Here is a 20,691-nt window from a genome sequence, read left to right as displayed (position 1 = left end):
TGCCTTTAGTATCCTCACACAGCTCCTACTGTTTCCTCCTCATGTCCTTACCAGCCATGTCTGGACAATGTTATATTATGAGTAATAATTCAAAAATCCATATACATAAAACACACACATGCATGCACACACAGTGACATTTTAGACCTTCTTCAGAATACTGTATATACTGTGGGCATATGTTTCCATCATGATGCTGATCCAGAATCCTTCCCTTATTATTTATTACTAGAGCTACAATAATAAAGCAATGAGGGAAAAAAGTAATAAATTTATAATAATGTATTTATGATGATTCCATTTGTTTCACTATCCACTCTGTGCAGGCAGAAAGCTTATTACATTTTTAAACTGTAGAGATACAATAATTTTGCTGCTGTAAAATCAGCATTTTGTCTTATTTAAAATATAAATCTAATATAATCTGTTTCTTAATGTATGTTCTTTAAAATACAGCATGTTTTTTAAAATATTATAATTATAATAATCCATTATTATGTGGACATGCATATTAGATCGTTTTAAGTGAAATATAAGCCCCCCAGAAAGGCAGGAAAAGCCCTGTAACTTACTTTAAAGCTAAATATGTTCCCTAAAACGGTGGACAGAGCTACAGACACATGACAGCCTTACCCAGTGAGCCAGCAGCTATGACCAGCACTACTTGTGCAGTTAATAAAAGGACCGGTAAAGTTTGTCGCGCTGTTGCACACACAGCACGCTCATTTGTTTCAGTTCGTCAGTTGCCACAAGACAGCTTACCAACGTGTACGTAATAAGCTAATACTCCTGTGTGCTTTAGACTACAGTGTGCGCTGTACACCTACTTACTGGTTTTGTCGCATCAGTCTGTGTCTCTGAGTTAATTTGTGTTTCTCCTACAGCTCCAGACCGCAAAAAATGCGCGTGCACTTTGTGAGCTCGTTCCCGGCTCGTAACCAGCGCGTTCTGCCGTCAAGGGCGATCATTGGTTAATGGTGATCATGTGACTGATGCAAGCCAGATCCTTTTATTTAGCAAAACTGTGATTAATAGTTAAATATTATTGTTGAGGGGCACAGACAGGACTTCACACGCACACACACATTTAAAAAAAAATAATTAAAAATTTAAAAAAAAATTGCCTCAACAAAAGGGCACTTTGGGCATCCATCAGGAAAGGGGCGGGTGCTCAAGCCCCTTCCGCCCCCCCCTCTGCACGTGCCTGTCAAAGAGAGAGGAGGTGAAGGCAAAGGAAAAGGCATATGGCGAGTTGTATTTGAGACAAGACACTAAGGAATGAGAAAATGACTTGTATTGATTGGTTAGGAAGAGGGATCAAGCTGAAAGGATGTGCAGCAGGTTAAGATGATTAAAAATAGAAATTGAAATGTACTAATGAGTGAAGAGAGTGTGCTGAGAAGATATATAAGATGTTTGCTATGAGTGTTGATGGAGAAGTATAAAGAAGGTCAGAAGGAGCTTCAGTCTTTGTATATCTAGAGAAAGGTACAGCATGAGGAAGTCAAGAGTGCCAGAGAAGTTTGTCAGGGTGGTGTAGAACATGTATGACACTGAGACAGTGGTGAGGAGTGACAGATGGGTTCAAGGTGGGGGTACAGAGGGTGCTAGGGATAGGGTAAGATGGAGGTAGATGTTCCACTGAAAGGAACAGACAGAAGAATAACAATAAGAAAGAAAACATTTTGAAAATGCTTCTATTTTACAAAAGAAACATTGCTGTGGTATTTTCTTTGTTTATTTTTTATCATAAACGTCAACTGCTCACCTTTATCTGCTCTCCTGAATGCTCCTCCTTCAGACTTAACAACGTGTGTCAAACCCTTTAGCTGTGCTGGACTTTGTCTTTGGAATTTATCACCACTTCACCATCATCAGCCACTCTATGGCACAGTTCAAATGGCAACTCAAAACCCATATGTTTTCATCGGCATATACGCTGTAATCATCTAGTTTTATATGTCTTTTAATGTCTGTTAATTTTGTGTTGTAAGGTGACCTAGACTGCTTTGGTGCCAAAAAATAAAGTTAACTATAATTTTTAACTGCAGTGTTAAGTACTGTTTATCTTGCATGAACTGTTGTGGATAGTCTTGCTAAACTTTAACTTACAGGAGCATTAACTGAATTAGCCATCTTTGCTTCTAGTTTTGTATCATATATAATGCATGTAGGTACAGGTTACGTTTCTAGAGGTGGGCGGAGCAAAGAAAGCTGTCCCGGATGTGCCCGTAGGTGACGTCTAGTAAACAGGAAGTATGATGCGAGAAGCGGTTAGTTCAACTGAACTCCAACGAACTATAAATTTACAACACTTTGTTAGAAAATGAAGTACGAACGGCTTTTGGGCTCTCTCAGAAGTTGCAGTTGTTCTCTGTTGATGGCTTATATTAAGTTTGGCTCCTTTGAGGCCGGTAGTCGCTAAACTTTGGCTAGCCTGCTGGGTAACTTAGCAGGATTGTTCGGAGGATGTGTTCCAATGACTGTAGAAAACAGTTTTCTACAGTCATTGACGTGTTCGTCGACTTTTTTTTAGCGAGTTTTCTACGCGTTTAGCCTGATGTCGGTAGCGGTTCCTTGCTTTATTTTGTTAGTTAGCAGACTTTATGCGTAGCGGTGGGACAGCTACATGTCGATGTTATGGCAGGCAAGGAGCTGAGTCTTATTGACAAGAACATAACAAGGTAAAGTTACCTATTCACAACTAACGTATCAAATTGTACATTACATCAGCCAATAAGGGACTACTATGTACCACTGACGAACCGATTAAGTCTGGCATGAATATTTACTTACTTCACGACAAGCTTTACGTTACAATTTTAATCTGCTAATAAACGTGATGGAGTATAAGGAACAATATTTCCCCATACAAAGTAAACTATACCTCATTGCTGTATGAGAATGACATGTGTGAATAACATATGAATAACATTTTGTTGACATCAGTACCATTCTAGATAAGATGCAATAAGACGATAAATTCCTGCGAGTGCAGACAGAAAATGCTGTAATTAATGTTGAATTGCGAAATGAAGTAACACAGATATTTTATTTATTTAAAGTAAAGCCTAGATAAGTTAAGCACTGTGGGGAAAAGGCCTATATAGGTTATTAGCATCATCTACTTTATTATCTAGTGAATACAGATTTTAAAAAGACTGTATGTTTGGTGGACAAAAGCTTTACTACCAAGAATTCAATATCACTGTCCTGCAATATGCAGACAAACAAGTGCAAATTTAAAAAAAAGGCTATGTGGTTATCAGTTTTAAATTAGTTCTAAATTCCCATCTTCTGTATATAATATGAACTTTCTAGCCACTGTAATAGGCACACCTTTTCATTGCAGGGTAAGATGCCTTTTCTCTTAATTCATTGGGCAATTCATTGTGAATATTTTGGTCCATATTGAAATGTTGCAGATATACAGATCCACAGCATATCTCCAATAGTCTGTTGTTCAGGTCTGTTGACCATGTATGAACTCTATCCTCGATTTCCTCGAGCTCTACTGGAATGTGATTGGCTGAGTAAATATTTGTGTTAAATTGCAGGAGGACAGGTGTAACTAATACAGTGCCTGATGGGTGTATGAGAGACTGAAAATCCAAACCCCAAAATATTGTAATAACAGAAACTTATCCTCTCAGCTGAAAAGCTGTAACCAGAGGGCTTGACTTTTCTTAATTTATTCGCTATCAGCACTTGCCAGTTATTCAGTTTGATTTCATGTATTTCATGTTTGATTGCCTTTTCAGTTCTCACAGTTTGCGTAAAGAATATAAGTCGTGAATACGGAAAGATTTACAAGTAGAAACATGTAATCAGTCAACTGAGAGACACTTAGGCAACAGAAACTGTATTTAATATTGTATAAATGCCGCGTTTTTAGTCGTTCACAAGAGGTGCTTATCTGGAATATTTTCTCTGTAGTAAAATATGAGGATTGTCTTTAATTTCATTGAAAACTGAATACCTTCTAAGTTTTGAACACTTGGATTCAGTTTTTAGAATTTTCAGAGGAGATTTTACATCATTTAAAGTAAACTGTTAAGCAATTGATTAAATAAATTAACCATGTTATTGTTATAATAGTCATTACTTGGTACACATTTACCTTCAGAACATGTACTTATTTGCAAAATGTTTTACCTTCCACTGTGAATCTGACCTTGTTGCCCTCTTTCTAGCTTGCTGGATATTCCCCTGATACCCACTGTAACATCACTTAATCTGCACTGCAATCACATCCCGAGGATCGAGGGCCTGACCTCAGCTTGGCACCTGCGACACTTAGACCTTTCCTCCAATTGCATTTCTAAGATTGAGGGTCTGAGTTCCCTCACTTCCCTGAGGACTTTAAATTTATCCTGCAACTTAATCACCAAGGTTGAAGGTGAGTCTTTAGTCACCATTTAACAGAGATAATAAATGCCTCTGCTCTCTGTGAGTTCTCCAAGTAATAATTCTTTATTAGTGGATCTTGTGTTTACCCTGACATTGCTGTCACTGCTCTATGAGCTGTAAAATCACTCAGTTGTTAATGTTCTCTCCCTTCACTCCAGCACTGAATGGGCTTGTGAATTTAACGAGATTAAACTTGTCCTACAATCAGATAAATGATCTCAGCGGTGAGTTGAATTTTGCCTGAACAGTGTTTTCTTTTTCTGCACCCAAATGAGAACGCTAACAAGTGAATGATGTTTCAATGCTGTCGATTCTTCATGCCTTCATTAGGCTTGTTGTATCTCCATGGCACGGAGTACAAGCTGAAACACCTCAGTCTCCATAGTAACCACCTGGACAGCATTGATCACCTCCTGCAGTGCCTTCTGGGAATACAAGGGTTAAGAGAGGTGACTTTAAGTCAGGATGGCAGAGACAACCCTGTTTGTAGGTCACCAGGTAGGAAACCTTAACACTCATAGACAGAAGCCCTGTTCACATCTATGACAAAAAACTGGTACTTAACGATATTCAGAGGGTGTACAGTGATTGCAGAAATACAGATTTAAAATGCAGAGAGAACGGAGGCAACAAACAAGCCAGAAGCTTTGTTATATTTACTGGATATCTTATCTGAACCACAAGGCCAGCAGACACTTCAGCTGATAGAGGCTGTGACCACTTCTGTATTGGAGTGCAGTTGTATCAAGCAGCTGACTGGTGTGATAGCTGTACATGTTGACCTATCAGATGTGTAAATGCACTGACCTGATGTAGGAGAACAAAACAAGAAAGCTTATGTTTGTTGGGGTGGAATTTTCATTAAATTACAACGCATAGAAAACATGGTTTATCTAAAAGGGCATTAACTCAGCTTTGAAAGTCATTGCACTTGCATATTCGAGCTGTTTCCCTCTGAATTCATTTGTTTCTGTTCCTTTCATTTTTAGTATGAACCTGTAGCTACACTGAATGTGTAATAACATATGCCCAGCAAATGCAGCAATACTCCGTTTTCACTGACATCAATGTAAATGGCTATATTACAGCAGCGCCCTAATGGTGCGTGTGAGATTTGCTCCTCAAGCGGAAAAATATACCAGTATTCCATATATTTATTTTTTACGCAATTTGTTCAGTCTTTTTCTGCATTAAAAAAATGTTTGTGTGTGTGTATGTGTTTTTTAATGGAACCAGCAGTATACAGGAAATGACTTTGGGACTTATTTTGCCAATAGGAGCTCACTATTGCAAAGTAAATTTGTTACTTAAGTAGTGATAAAACTGTAGTCTGTAATTCATACTAAATTAGCTTACTCATATTGCATACATTCAGTCCCATATTGAAGTTTTAAATATCTACAAATGCTGTGTTGTCGTTGTTGTCCAAGTGTATGTTAGTTAGCTAGATGAAACATATCTTGTGGAAGCTTTTTTGGGTGCTTTTTCAGGTGTTACAACAGTGGGGTGCGCTAGCTGATGTTAGTCTGATTCTAGCTTGTGTCCCACTAGGAATTGTCCACAAATCCACCCTCGTAATCTAAAGCCACATAGTTGCTCTCTCTGTGGTTTTGGCAGCTGATTTAATGGTCCTCCTTTTGCCAGCGGGATCACCTGCCTTACCTTCGGCACGCATTCACTTGAAATGCTTTCAATTTCCTCATCCATATGATGTTCCCAGAGTACTATTATTTCCAGCATAATCACTTGCTTGGTGAATGTGGATACATTGGTCACGTCTGGCTGCAGTTTTGATAGTATAATCTGGACTGAGAACTTCAGCTGCTTAACCAAGGTGGCAGTTTCAGCTTAGGGGCGAGATTTCTCTCCAATTCTTATAAAGGTGATAGTCATTAGCAGATGGTTGCCTCTGGTGTTTCTAAAAGCATTTACCTTGAGGACCTTGTCATGGCACCAGCAATAGTGCTTGCCTCTAAAGGCTTTTGGACAGCTATTGAAAAGATGCTCGTTGGAACACCTTCCAGAGCAAAGAGGGCAGGAAGGTGTCTCTCTGTTGGCCCTGGAGGTTTTCTAGAGTGGATAGGACATCAAATACACCTTGGACAAAGAAGTCCAATCTCTCCTAATGCCTTAGGTCATTGTTTTGAGTAAGAAAAGCATCTGTTCATTCTTTGTTTAAGAACATCCCAAATTCACCTTTTGTCAGGCATTTTGCATGTATCACATAGTGATGTAGATGAAAGTCTGTACTGTCAACAAAGTGTTTGCTAAGTAGCAAAGAATGGATATAAATTCAGAAGAATAGTGGAAGAAAAACTCCCTTTGACACTTTGCAGACATTTAACATGTACCAACAAAGTTCTATAACACACTGAAGGAATGGAAAAACCCGAGGAAACATAATGAGGGCACTTAAATGGTATGTCAACCATCTAATCTCACAAGTCAGTGAGAAATCATCACATCAGCTAAAGTACTATGAAAGATTATTATTGTTATTATTATTAATGTAAGATGTTCATTTTGTAATAATACTCTTTTAGTTGTGCTTTATGGTTGTGTCTCTGTTGTGTGCTCCTGGGCAGAGTCAGCTTGACTTCAGATTTGTGCGTTGTTTTGTAAGAAGGAAGACTAGAGTGCAGATGGGACTCCAGGGGGTATGATATGTTGGCTTTATTGATGGAGATACACACTAACGAGCTTTCCTGTTGTGGTGAACCAAAGACTGTGATGTGATATTTACTGCAGACTGGCTGTGGTAACAAGGCCAGGGTCTCTGATGGCAGGGGTGAGAGGAGATGAAAAGTTGGAATTGTAACTTTTCCAGGTCTTAAAGATCGCTTCTTTGGATTACACTTTATTTCGAGCATTTCCGCATCAAATGGTAGTATTGCAGTTCGGTGAATTTGGAAAAAGCAAAAGTTTGTTGTATGGTGTCCAGTTACAGAAAAAAATAGATTGATACATAGATTGTATAACAAAAATGAAAAAAAAAAAGATTTAAACAATTTAAATTAATTTAAAAATTAAACAATTTTATTCATATTTTCCAACTGCAGTTGGATCAAACTTTAATAATAGCACCCAGCATATCAGCTATGAACAGCAGTTTTAGAAGATATTTCTTCCAATTTTGCAGAATAACTGATTTAAAACTCCCCCTGTAATGAAAGTCCAGTGAAAATCAGTCAAACTGACAGCCGCTATTAGTAATGACTGTGATCTTTTAATCTCTTTGTTCATCTTATATTTGCGCTTCTTCATTAATTGGATTGGCTGCAGTTACATTAATGTAAAAAGCTTTTCAGTGATCCTCTGCACCCATTATCCATATCTTTCAGTTAATGATTAATTCACAGCACTAGTTGTTGAAGGCATCTCTTTTCATGTTGTTAAATCAGAGAAGGCACTCTTGCAACCCTTGCTGTCGGTATGCGTAGATATACTTGCATAAGTTGTGCTCACTACCTATTAAATAGGGTACATCAATAGTGCATATGAAGGTGACGCACAGAGGTTATTCATTCAGAAGTAATTATCTGATCTTTCATGAAGGTCATATGCACCACTGATGTGGCATTACTGAATAAGAGGCTCATGGCAATCAGGCAGCTCTAGCCTCGACAGGTTTCTCTGATACACGTGTGTTCCTGTCTTACTGCAGGTTACAGGGAGATTGTTTTGCAGTCACTGCCACAGGTCTCTGTTCTGGATGGCCTAAACCGACTGGGAAACCCATCACCTCAAAGTCTCAGTAGTCTCTGTGATATCCCCGGTCTAGAAGACTACGTGGACCTCCTACTCTCATCTGACACAAGTCACAATGAAGTGGTAATGTTTGATGCTAAGCTACTATCAATTCCAGTGTAGTTCTTTTATTCGTTTAGATATACTCACCATGTTTCAGGGACTTTTGTTATTAAATCCTGTTTTATTTGACCGGAAAGTCTCTTGCAATACATTTGCTTTTTTGCAACTGGCAAAAACAAGTCAAATGGAGCATAAAGTTAATTCCCAACAATTAATTTACAGCTTTCATAACGCAACAGAATGTGAGAAGCATGAGAACAAGAAAGTTGTAGAACAGTTTCCACTTACTGTATGAGTGATGCTTAACTGCCTATCAAAATCCTGCGTATCAAAATCCTGGGCTTCTGATACAAAAGAAAGAAGAACTAAGAACTTTATTGTCATTTACACCACAAATCACAGTGGGAATGTTTTCAGGTTCACTGCACACAAATAAATAAAATAAATAACTGAAATATAATAATAGATTAATAAGCACAGAAAAAATTAAATAAAAAAAGCAAGTACTATGTGTGGTCAGAGTGTGGGCAGAATATACATTGCAGTTAGTTATGCAAAAACACAAATTCCATCTATCCCATCAGCTGTCGTAGGGCAGGATGCACTGTACAGTTCACCAGTCTATCAGAGGAAAGACAGACAACCGTTCATATCTTTACCTTCGTCCAATTTAAAGTCAACAATTAATGCACTTCTTCGTACTGTGGGAGGAAACTGGTTCACCCGGAGAAACCTCACACAAACACTTTGTATTAACTTAAGACAAAATATCATAATTACACAGCTTTGCTTATAGAAGACCTAATTATGTAGGTCTGCTTCGCTGCAACGAGGAATATCATCGAGCCAAATAGATTTCCCGGTTGTCACTGAATTATTGGAACATAATGAATTTATGTATACTGGGATGATGAAAGTTTGGTTGTTTTACAATATACTGCTTTGCATATTCATTGCACCAGATGGCAGTTTCTGTCTGTTTTTCTACAGGAAGACCAACTGCAGTAGAAGCCATTTTGCTTCCCATTATGAACTCTTTTCCATCTCTGCAATGAAGTCTTGCAAATATATTATAATTCTAAACCACCCTTTTGCATTTGGAAACTCTGAAATAAAAGTGAAAGTTTCCATTGCAGGTCAGAGGTGATGCTCCTCTCACCACACCCCGCATTGACCAGCTGCTGACCCAGTTTCGTCAGAGGAGTGCTACCTCAGAAGTAATCACAGACCCAGTCACACAACCAGAACCTCCGTGCACACAGCCAGTTCGCTCCACTGTGACTGATAAAGGAGACCCCGTTAGTGAAGAGCGTATCAGGAAACTGGAGCACCAGATGTCCCAGCTCATCCAGCAGGTGCACACCTTTTTGAAGATTAATTTTTTCGCATATGTGCCTTGTTGTTTTTTTTTTTTGTTTGTTTTTTGCTTTTTTTTAATAGTGAAAGTAGGAAAAGATGGGAAAGAAAAAGTTGTACTAAATGCTAATTTAATTGATGTTCTTTTAATCTACTGCACTTTGAAGTTATTTGTTCAATATAAATTATTCATGGCAATATTTTGAAGTCATTTTTACATAAATTAATTTTTACACGTTTGGGTATTAAATGGTGATTTATCCCCAAATAAAGTAGTGTGCAAATGTCCTAAATCACCACTCTGCTCTTTATGTTTTGCTTTTAAAGAGCCAGGCATTCTTGTAATTTTTACCCCTCCCATCTGTAAGTAGCCTATCTTTTAAACACAGTGGAGGCTCTGTCATGGTTTCGGGCAGGATTTCAGCCACTGATGTTGGGGATCTTGTCCCCATAAAAGTATATTCAGATTTGATCCACCATCTGAAAAGAGTCTGATCACAGTTTCAAACTGTACAAACTCTGTTTTTGTTAACTGATGTTGGTGCATTTATTATTTACCCAGAACCCTGCAGATAATAAATCCAGAAGATCTGCCCATTCTGTGGTGATGGTACGGAAAGCCAAGCGGGACACAGACCGCACTTCAGAAAGTGAATGTGACAGCGGGAAGGAAAACAGGAGGCGGACAAGAATTCCCAAATACCACGACAGCATAACATCGTCGACAACCACCAAGGAGACCAAGAGATCAGAGAGGTGATTCTGCACACAAAAGAGATTTCAGGTGTCATGTTAGCTGCTTTGAAATGCCATCATGTTTACATCTGGACTCCTTGATTTTGTGATAGCAGCTGAGATCCAACTCAGCAAAGCCTAAAACTTAATGAACCTAACTATGTGAAGACATTTTCAGCACTGGTGGGCACTACATCAAAATCAGAGCGTGTGCCTCTAAGCAATGATAATCGCATTCATACATTCACCAAACAATATGCAGCAATGGGTATTTCCATATTGTTCATCATGCATCAACTTAATATCATCAGGTATCTTGATTAGGGAAAATCCTTTTACCTCCCACTTGAGAGAGGGTGATAAATTTTCCTCAGAGAGATGATATGTTATAGACTTTCCTCCTCTCTTTTAGAAATTACCGCCAGCACCTCACTCACATGATTAATGGCCACGCTTCTCTGGTCAGCCCCCTCATCTTACTTCATCAACCACTAATGACATGTGCTTAAGATTCAGAAATTTAACTTAAGCAATCTCACAATAGCCCTCATCACAAAAAGGTTATTTTAAAATATTACTTCAAAATTCAAAAGTAGTTCAGACTTTGCTTCCCTATAAAACTCAGTAAATTTTCTGCTTTGACCTTTGTTTAGCCAGACATTAGCTGGAGGGTTGTTTAGAATCAATTTTACAGCCCGTTCAATACTTGTGATTTGTTTTATGTGCAGTGATCAGGAGAATCCTAAACGGAGGGCTTCAAAGTCTGCCGTCGGATCCAGGACGAAGGCTGGCAGCACAGGGAGTGCAGAGGCAGTGAGGCCAACACGGAAAGGACCTTTGAGAGCAGCTAAGGCGTCAGGCGATATGAAAACCAGATCCACTGAGGAGGAGGAAACCTACAGGGTACACGATGGACGGGTCACCTAGCTGCTTCTGTTTTTATTGAGTGACTGTAAAATAGAAACGGTTCTGTCCCCATTCAAAAAGAGAGTAAATTGGTGTGTTTTCAGAAACATTTGTGTAAACAAAAAAATGCAAGAATAGAATAAATGGATAATGCTTCCAGAAGGTGACAGCAGAAAATGGACCACAGTAAACAGAAGGTTTTTCATGTTTTGCTCTTTGTTTCTGAGCGCTTTGTTTCAGTAACCTTGACTTTATCTTTGTGACGTCAATAACTTCTTCTTGGTAACATTTTTTAAATTTACGCGCAAAATAGAATTCAAGCCAGTAGTCCAACATCTGTCTGGTTATTTTATTTCAGTACATTTAATGAAACTCTTGGCCTTTTGTTTTGATAAGTAAACATTTGATTCCTTTCTTCCACAAAGAAAGTTTCTATTTTTTTCAATCATTTATTCAACAAAAATATCAACAAATCCAACGTTCTTCTGTCAAAGTAACAGAACAAACTTCTTGTACGCATTTCATGTAGTTCTCTACAAGTCTCTTACATCAGTTTGCTGATATTATTTGACAGCCTCCATGTAAAATTCATTCTATTGCAAGAGATTAATGATTTTTCATACTTGTACTGTCTGCTTCAAATGCCCCCAACATCTGAAATGATTTAAATCTGTGCTTCTTGTTCTTTGTCTGCCATTCTTTATCCTGCTGACGGGTCCACTTTTACTTCAACTTTTGGACAAACGCTCGTCTGTTATCTTCAAGCAGAATTCACAGTTCAATCAATTCCTGCAAACTCCCCAATCCCGAGGCAGCAAAGCAACACTAGTCATAATTTTTCTACAGTCATAATTCACAGACTCTTTCAGGGTCTCTTCCTGAAAAACTGTGATTCATATGCATCGAGCATATCTGCTGCCACCGTGGCCAAACAACTCTTTTATTTGATCAGCCCGTTCAGAGCATATTATTAACAAAAAAAAGAAAAAAAAAAGGCAGTGTCATGTCCTCCATGTTTATTGGCAGACGGTAGTTTTTCTTTAATGTTTTTTTGGACAGCACAAGCTTTTGTTTCTGGCACGTATCCCATGCATCCCAAATTTGTGCAGTAATTCCTAATATTGGATTTATCCTCAAAGCAGATGTAACACGAGAGAAAAATGGTGGAAATATCTTTTATTCCTAATAATATTTTTTGGGGGGATACTCACTTGTTTTTACAGGGGGGTAAAAATCCTCAATGTTGTTTTCATTGTTCCTACAAAAACAACAAGATGCTTTGAATAAAACTGCAAAAAACACTTGAGCTGTAAGAAGAAATCGGTATTTCAACTTAAAGAAAAAATAATGACACCTTTTTTTTTTTTTTAAACGTTCAGTGTGTTTTTACTCTGGGAATTCATGCTTTGTGTATGTGTTCTGCTCAGACGATTGTTGAGGAGCGTGACCAGGAACGGGAAAGACGCTGGAAGGCAGAACAAGCTGTGAGGAAGCTAACAGAGGAGCTCAAGTGCCTGCAGACCAAGGTCAGCGAGGAAAAGGACCTTCAGAGCATGGCCCTGCACACTACAGACAGGTAACAGGGAGGCACATTTACTGTGGGCGCCTCTCATCACAAACCTCCACTTGAATCCGTTAGGCAGCTCTAAAGCAGATATCATGCTGAAAATAAAAAAAGCAATAATTGAACTCTTCTCTGTGGATTTTAGTTGTCAGCTTCATAATAGATCCTCATCTGTTTCTACTCTCTTCATCTTTTGTATTGGCTCTCTTGAGACCAAGGCCTGCTGCCTGTCTCATTGTTGAACAATGAGTATCCATCCCACCATTAAAATTTCTCACTATCACGGTGCCATAGTCTCTTTAGAAATCATGCTCACATTTTGGCTCCATTACACCAAAAGCCTTTCAAGTATGCCTGCAGTTGTCTGCGATAATAAAGCTATTTAGTATAAAGATCATTAAGCGACGCAGCCATCCTGATTATATACCTAACATTTAAATTTCCAGAGGCTTTGATTAAATATTCCTATCTCTACTGCCACCAGGCCATTTTACTTCTGCTCTGTACGGTCTTCGCTGGCACCACATCCTGCTTAGATAAATCTGCATTATGGTTGTAATTAGAGGCCCGATGACGCGCATATGTCAGCAGTATTACACAAATCAATCTTAACTGTCACTTTCTAATGACACTGAACACGGCTGTTACTGTTGCCGTCTATGCTCAGCGAGAGACAGATTACAGTGACTCATCAAAGCACATTTTAATAGTGGACTACTGTGCGTGAGCTGCTTCTACTGTTTTGTAGTTTCTTAGTTGTCCCCTGTGTGCCTCATTTCCATTCCTACTTCCATTGTCTCTCCCATGAGATAAGATTTTGACTATACTATAGCATTAGAGTTCTTCAATTTCAAAAGCTATCACATATTTGACACTATGGAAGGACAGCCAAGGGCATCACAGAATTGGGGAGTGCTTTCTGGTACCAATTTCTATATAAAGTGAAAAGAGAAATTCAGGGTATTACTGCGGCTGCTCTTGGACACCCTTATCGTATTTTTCTCCCCGTCCAGGCTGAAAGAATTGCTGCTGAAAGAGCGATCGGGGCACTCTGAGCTGCAGGCTCGTGTTGAGGAGCTGGAGGGGAGGTGTCGATCCCTAACCCAGCAGCTGGAGCAGGCCCGCAGCTGTGAGGAGCAGCACAAAACTTCACTGCATAGACTGGAGGAAAGCATTTCCCACGGAGAGGCGCTTAGGGCTCACCAGCAGGCTGAAGAGGTACAGATGTTCGCTTATTTCCCCTAGAACACATCATGTTGATAAAGATAAGGTATATTCAGTCAGGCGGTGCTAATCGATGCTCGACATACAGTTTTTCTCCCGTCAAAGCAAGTTTATCACACTGCTTCTGCTACATTCGATTACCTGCCGCTGAGCTCCTCTTATCGCTCTAATTTTTGATTGTAACAACGCATTAGTTCACTGATCCAGTCTGGAGTGAATACATTCAGAGAGATAAAAGGATTCAGCACAGAGAGGTCATTCAGCCCTGACAGGCTGGTATAAAACATGTGCTGACCTTCCTCAGATAAAAAGGCAACAGGAGCTGCAGAACAAGGCAGCAGCTCTGAAGAGAGAGTTGGACATCCAGAGAGCGTCGGTACGACAGCACAAAGACAAACTGCAGCAGCTGCATGAACTGCTGGCAGCCAGGGAACAAGAGCACAGGTACATCTAAGAAGAAGAACCCCTGCTAAATATAAAGTTCATCTTTAGATGCCGTGGAAACCATTTCTGTAAAAGAGTTGCTTCTTATGAGCAGTGTGATCCTAGATAAATTCAACATTTTCTCATAAATTTTGAAATATTATGAAATGCTTAGAAGTCTGGAAAAGTTTTATTATTGCTTATTTGTCACGAACCCCCCAAGGTACCTGATTTAATGCCAAGTTTTAAGGGGTTCTAATACTTAATGTTGTTTAATTTAGAAATTTGCATCTAAATTAAATATTGGATGCAAATGCAAAAACAGATTACAATAAGCAGTTACATCCCTTTAGAGTTTCTGTTGAGGACGCAGTCGCCATTTAAAGAGGCTAATGCCTTATCCTCGTTTGCTTCATTCTTCCTACAGAAAACAGCTAGAGCTGCGGTTACAACCCGGTGGGGCAGATTTTCGTGATGCTGTGGCGAAGGAAGTGGCATCAGTGGAAGAGAGGCACAGCCACAAGGAGGCGGAGCTGCAGGAGAAGCTGGCAGAGGGCAGGAAACAGTACACTGCTCTGGAGGATGAGTTCCGCATGGCGCTAACCATCGAGGCTGCTCGCTTCTCTGAGGTCTGCTAAAAGATGGACCCCTGCCATCCAGATGGCCTATAATCACTGTAATGTTGCCCTGAATTTTACACTACAATCTCTGAGCAGTCCAGCTGATAAATGATTACTTTGAACGCTAAAAAGTGAAATGATTGAACTTGATTTCACCCAGTTGGGAGAGACTTGGCTGATGTTTTTTTTCAGCACGATGGGGAAAACTGGTATTGAATTAGGATCTTTTGCCTCTGGACAAGTAGTCTTTGATTGCCACACGGAAAGAAGCTTACAAAAGGATTGGGCTCGAATCAATTCAAAATGTTCAAAAATGTAATCTCATTTTTGATTGCTACTGCTTGGACCAATTTCTGCTCTTAGTCACCCAAACTTTTGACCTTTGAGAAAAGTGTGAAAAAGCTATTGCTGGCCACGTGTTTCTGTAAAGCCATGGCTCTGAAACTGTTCTGACCGATTAAGGTGTCAGGTAATGCTCGGACCTTCGCTTTGGTTAACTCCCAAGATTTCTTATTCACATTCAGTTCCACACTCTCACTTTTTTCTGTAGGTAAAGGAGGCGTGTGATCAGATGACTGCAGAGCTGATGGAGCTCAAGGCAACCCTGGCCCAGTCCCAGGAGAGGGAGAGGAAATCAGGCTCTCTAGTGCAGGAGCTCACTGCTATGGTCAAAGAACAGAAGAGCCGCATCTCTGAGCTCATCAAAGCCAAGAGAGACGCTGTCACTGATCTAAAGGTGTGCAGCACTGCAGTAAGAGAGTGAAATGTGGGTGATTTTTATTCCAGCATTTCAACTGGATTTGAGCCGAGATTGCAGGATTTAAAATATTGAAATATGACTTCCATGGGCACAGATTCATCAGTCACTGCCTTTTCAAAAACATGTTAACCCTGGTCCTGTAGGAGATTGACTACTTTGAGACATCATGAATACTGAATGGTCCAGCTGTCTTCCCATCTGCCATCCATGACAGATGGCCATTGATCATTAATACTGTCTGTCTCTATCTGCCAGAGCCGTCTGCATTCCTTGGAAGCAGAGGTAGGACAGGACCGGCGTCTTGGCCTGCAGCTAGAGTTGCTTAAGAAAGATAAGGCTAGACTGTTGTCTCAGCTCACGGCTCAGGAGTCGGTGATAGACGGCCTCAGGGCAGAGAGGAAGATTTGGGGCCAGGAGCTCGCTCAGCAAGGTGGGAAAAATCCTGGAGAGTACTTGTTTTGCACCTTGAGTCTGCCCTACAGTGCACAGAAAAAGCTGATAATGCAGTTTTAGCTGTTTATTGGCATTCAGTGGTGCGGGTCCTCCCTGGAGCCAGTCTAATGCACTGACTTGTGCTTAACTCGTAAAATTTTGGAGATTCCACCTTAGAGGTAATTTAAAAAGAGCCTCAATATAGTACGTGCTGATTTAAATTTTTATCAGGTAAAAGTCTGCCATCTAGTGGTTATAGCCCAGATCCACAATCAGAAAACACCAGGCCAGCTTTATTTATTTCTCTCTTAACATTTTTGTCTTCCATATGTGTTTACATAGAGAATTAAAGTGACATTTTGATGGGTTATTCTTTTCCAGGAGCGTCTTTGGCTCAGGACCGTGGTCGTCTAGAGGCCAGGTTAGAGGTGCTGAGTGCTGAGTTGGAGGCTCAAAGGAAACAGAATGAGAAGGACAATGATACTCTCAGAATCAAAGCCAAAATCATGGACGACCAGACAGAAACCATTCGCAGACTCAAAGAGGTAGGTTGATAACTTGTATTACTCAAGTCAGAGGGCTCGAACTCGAAACAAAACAACAACAAAACAAAACTTTTGAGTTTTAACCGTCACTGTTGTGCTTTGTAATCATTTATGCATTGATTCATATTATCATGCAGTTTCTCATTATCAGGCACTGCTTTGTAGTCCTTGCAGGAGCGTGATGATCAGATCCGAAGGCTGAAGGAGGAGGCAGCAAAGGCTCAGAAGAGGCTTCAAGAGCAGCTGGAGGAGGAAACAACCCAGCAGGCTGAACTGAAAGAGCGAGTGGAACATCTGAGCCTGCGCAAGGAAGAACTGAAGCAGCAGCTGGAAGACAAGGAGGCAGAGCTCGAGCAGGTCAAAAGAGTTTACAGGCAAGTACCCCAGGATAACCACAAAAAGGAAAAGGGCCTGCTTTACGCAGAGTACTTTTTGACATTTTAGGGTAACAATTGTGTTTAAATCAAACAAGTTCCAATGTTAGTGCTGCTACTGCTGACCCGAAGATGATCAGACATTAAAGTTTTAAGCTGTTTCTGAAACCAGTATGTTTTATGCTTTGTGTCTTTCATCTTTTTAGTGAATCCACTAAGAAGTGGCAGGAGAAGGCAGACTTGCTCACTCGGCTGGAGAGCCAGGTGAAGCGTATGAAGGAGAACTTTGATTCCAGGGAGCGCTTACTGCTGGAAGAAAGAGAAAAGGCAACAGAAGCACACAGGTATGTTAAATATCAAGTTATTCTCTCCCTGTTGTTCAGAGACTGCCCTTATCAGGGACTTTCAGTGATACTTTTGCACTGCTGCTGGTTCACTCTCTTGGGTCAGGCATGTTGAAATGCATTTTATGTGCCTTTCTTGGTGTCTAGAGTGCTGTTCTTTGGTTTCTATCATTGATTGTTGTGTGTTTGATGTTTGCCTGCCTGCTGGGAAGAAGTCAGAAGAGCTCTGCATATTTACTAAAGCCTGAAGGACAGCAGTGTTGTTGTGTTTTTTTTTTTAAGTCGAGAAAGATGATATATAGCTTTGTAGATTTTGCACCAGTAAGAAGTAGTTTTTAACAAAGCCCTTCTGAAACTGTAATGTTATGATACTTAAAAAGTCTCAGATGTCATATCAGGATTAGGAAAGTGTTTGAGTCTTTTCCCCATAAAGCAAGGCAACGTGAATGCTTTTGTTGTAAATAAATGATCACATAAGGCTGCACTTCCTGTGTTAGTACTTTATACCTGTGGCCCTTCACCTTCAAAAACGCAGACATGTATTTTCCCCAAGGCAGCATTTGGAGAGCATCCAAAGTACCACTCCTTACGCAACCTGTCGTGTTTGTGTTGGTCTGTTCCGCAGAGCTGCACTAGAGAAATTACACTGCGTGGACGATGCTTTCCGTCGACAGCTGGAGTCCATCCAGGCTGCCCATCAAGCTGAGCTTCTGCGACTCGCTAATGAAAAACAACAAAAGATAGAAGAGGCCAATCAGAAGGTAAAATGTGGGCAGCTTTCCCACAAATTTTTTTTTCTCCAAAGTGGAAGAAAGAAAGTCTGTTGTGTGTCTGTGTCCTGGTATGAGAAAGGGGAACGCAGGTGTTGGTTCGCCTCCTCTGCGACAGTTCAAAAATAAGGTGTAAGAGAGGCTGCAACAGAAGCATTTCATAACAGACTTTAGTCGCTTGCTTCACTGTTGGATTCATAATTCGTTATAAATTATGGGGAAGATTCAGTCACTGAAAAACTGAAATTCTTCACATACTGTAATGGTTTGTTGTTATGCAACAGTTGATGACATTTATCACTTTTCCTTGACAAAATAAAAGTGACTGTGACAACTTAGATTTAAAAAAAATGACAAGGAAAATGTTTTAAAGTAAATAAAAATATGATTAAAAAAGGCTGTAGTTCACAGAAAAGGGTTGTTTGTGTGGCACACATTCATTTGGAGTCTTACTAAAATGGTATTATTGGGGGCGATTGTGGCTCAAGAGTTGGCAGTTTATCTTGTAATCGGAAGGTTGCCGGTTTCAGTCCCGGACAGTCTCGGACGTTGTGTCCTTGGGCAAGACACTTTACCCGTTGCCTACTGGTGGTGGCGCCAGTGTCTGGCAGCCTCGCCTCTGTCAGTGCGCCCCAGGGCAGCTGTGGCTACAATGTAGCTTACCATCACCAGTGTGTGAATGTGTGTGTGAATGTAGTGTAAAGCGCTTTGGGGTCCATTGGGACTAAGTAAAGCGCTATACAAATACAGGCCATTTACCATTTACAGATGTATTACACTTATTCATCTCAATATAAAATATACATAATAGATAAAATTGATACATAAAATATGCCATTTCCTTTTTTTGTTGTTGGATTGTTTATTTTTCCTTTTAAGACACCCAGGGCCGGGTTGAGATGGTTCAGCGGCCGGTTCTAGCCCTCTGGTCATATGTTGCCAATGTGTGCTCTGGTCATAGCCTGGTTTTAATTGCATTTTACCCAAATAATAAAATAATAATAAAATGCTAGTTAACATACAAATGTTTTGAAAAGCAGTTTGTGTTTCTGCTGCTGAGGTTGTCTGTGTGTGCTTCTTCCTCAGGTATTTGAAGTGGAGGAGGAGATGCGGCAGCTCCTGGAGGAGACAGAAACTAACAAGAGAATCATGGAAGAGAAAATGAAACGTCTCAGCAGTGTACTAAAAGATTTTTAACAAATAAAGGGGTTTTTTTTGTATTTTTGTTTTAGAATAAGTTCTATTTTAGTTCTGTATTATTTATTCAATAAATTCTTCTTTGATCTTATTTTTGTTTTCTGTTTCTAACCAGAGACCACAAAAGGCTAATGAGACATAATGATTTAACAGTTTGTGGTTATTTCAGATAGAAAGAAGCTAAATTGTGTTCTTACATACAGAGTTACATTGAGAACAATCATAACTACTCCAGTTCTAAGTAAACACAGGAAAGCACAAAACTGACTGCTTTAATGTTATGTCACTGCGTTATGAAAACCTGCAGTTTTATTTAAGGCTGAAATGGTTATTAAATTACAGCTTTGTGGTCTAACTGCCCCAAGATAGCTCATGAAGGGCGGATAGACAGAAATTAATTCAGAGGTTTTCCTTTCATTTAAAATTAAGAAATACAACCTTAATTTCAAAATGTTTGGATGCTGTGATGAATGTAAACAATTACAGAATGCAATTATTTGCACATCTCATAAAGCCATATTGTTGTCATAATAGAAAAAATAACGCCTCTCTTCTTATACCCAGTCATATTACTGACCTGTTGCTAGTTAATTAGTAAAATGGTCCTTTGGCTTCTCTCTCTCTCTCTTTTTTTTTAATCATTTTTTTCAGCCTTCTATTGTCCTAGTGCTGTCCTTTTTGGGATATGTTGCTGCCGTCCATCAAACTCAAAATAAGCTAGAACTTGTCATTATAAAACAAAATGTCTCAGTTGTGAATGACAAAAAAACCCCATGGGATCATGAGATTTAAAAGTCACTTCACTGTGATTTTACAATGTCCAAACATTTTTGTAATTTTTGTTATATAGGTGCTATATATAATCCTGTATATAGGATTAGTTGTTAGGATTAGTTGATTTTTCCCCATTTTAAAAATAAAAATGACAAGAATGTTAAGTTACTGTGACTTATCAAGTAAACATAAAAAAAGTTAATTTGAATATAGTGTTTGGGAATTTTACCAAAATATGATAAGATATACTTAGATGGTATGAAATCCATGTTAGGAAAGCTAAAATTAAACACGACCTATAACAAAATAATTTAAAGAAGTGGAATAGCTCAATAAAATGTTATATGTTATATGTTTTTTTTTAATTAATTAAAAAAATGTTAACCTATATTTTTGGCTCTATGGGCTTCCATACTAATCGTACCGATTGGTCAGTGATGTTTGATG

General features: G+C 39.4%; 1 protein-coding gene across 1 annotated transcript; it reads left to right on the top strand.

The window, feature by feature from the left end:
* The first annotated feature begins 2,243 nt into the window (after positions 1-2,243).
* lrrcc1 (leucine rich repeat and coiled-coil centrosomal protein 1) lies at positions 2,244-19,561 on the top strand. Its single transcript, XM_031731121.2, has 19 exons — positions 2,244-2,684; positions 4,194-4,399; positions 4,569-4,634; positions 4,741-4,908; positions 8,075-8,241; positions 9,357-9,575; positions 10,139-10,332; positions 11,040-11,214; positions 12,645-12,793; positions 13,795-13,999; positions 14,310-14,449; positions 14,856-15,057; positions 15,599-15,784; positions 16,064-16,238; positions 16,622-16,785; positions 16,951-17,159; positions 17,366-17,503; positions 18,129-18,264; positions 19,360-19,561. Exons 1-19 carry the CDS (start codon positions 2,641-2,643, stop codon positions 19,468-19,470), a joined length of 3,054 nt encoding a protein of 1,017 aa, XP_031586981.2. The 5' UTR covers positions 2,244-2,640; the 3' UTR covers positions 19,471-19,561.
* Positions 19,562-20,691: the final 1,130 nt, after the last annotated feature.

This window comes from Oreochromis aureus, linkage group 18 (genome assembly GCF_013358895.1).
Source record: "Oreochromis aureus strain Israel breed Guangdong linkage group 18, ZZ_aureus, whole genome shotgun sequence".
NCBI classification, from domain to species: Eukaryota; Metazoa; Chordata; class Actinopteri; order Cichliformes; family Cichlidae; genus Oreochromis; species Oreochromis aureus.
This window is presented reverse-complemented; position numbering and strand designations above follow the sequence as displayed.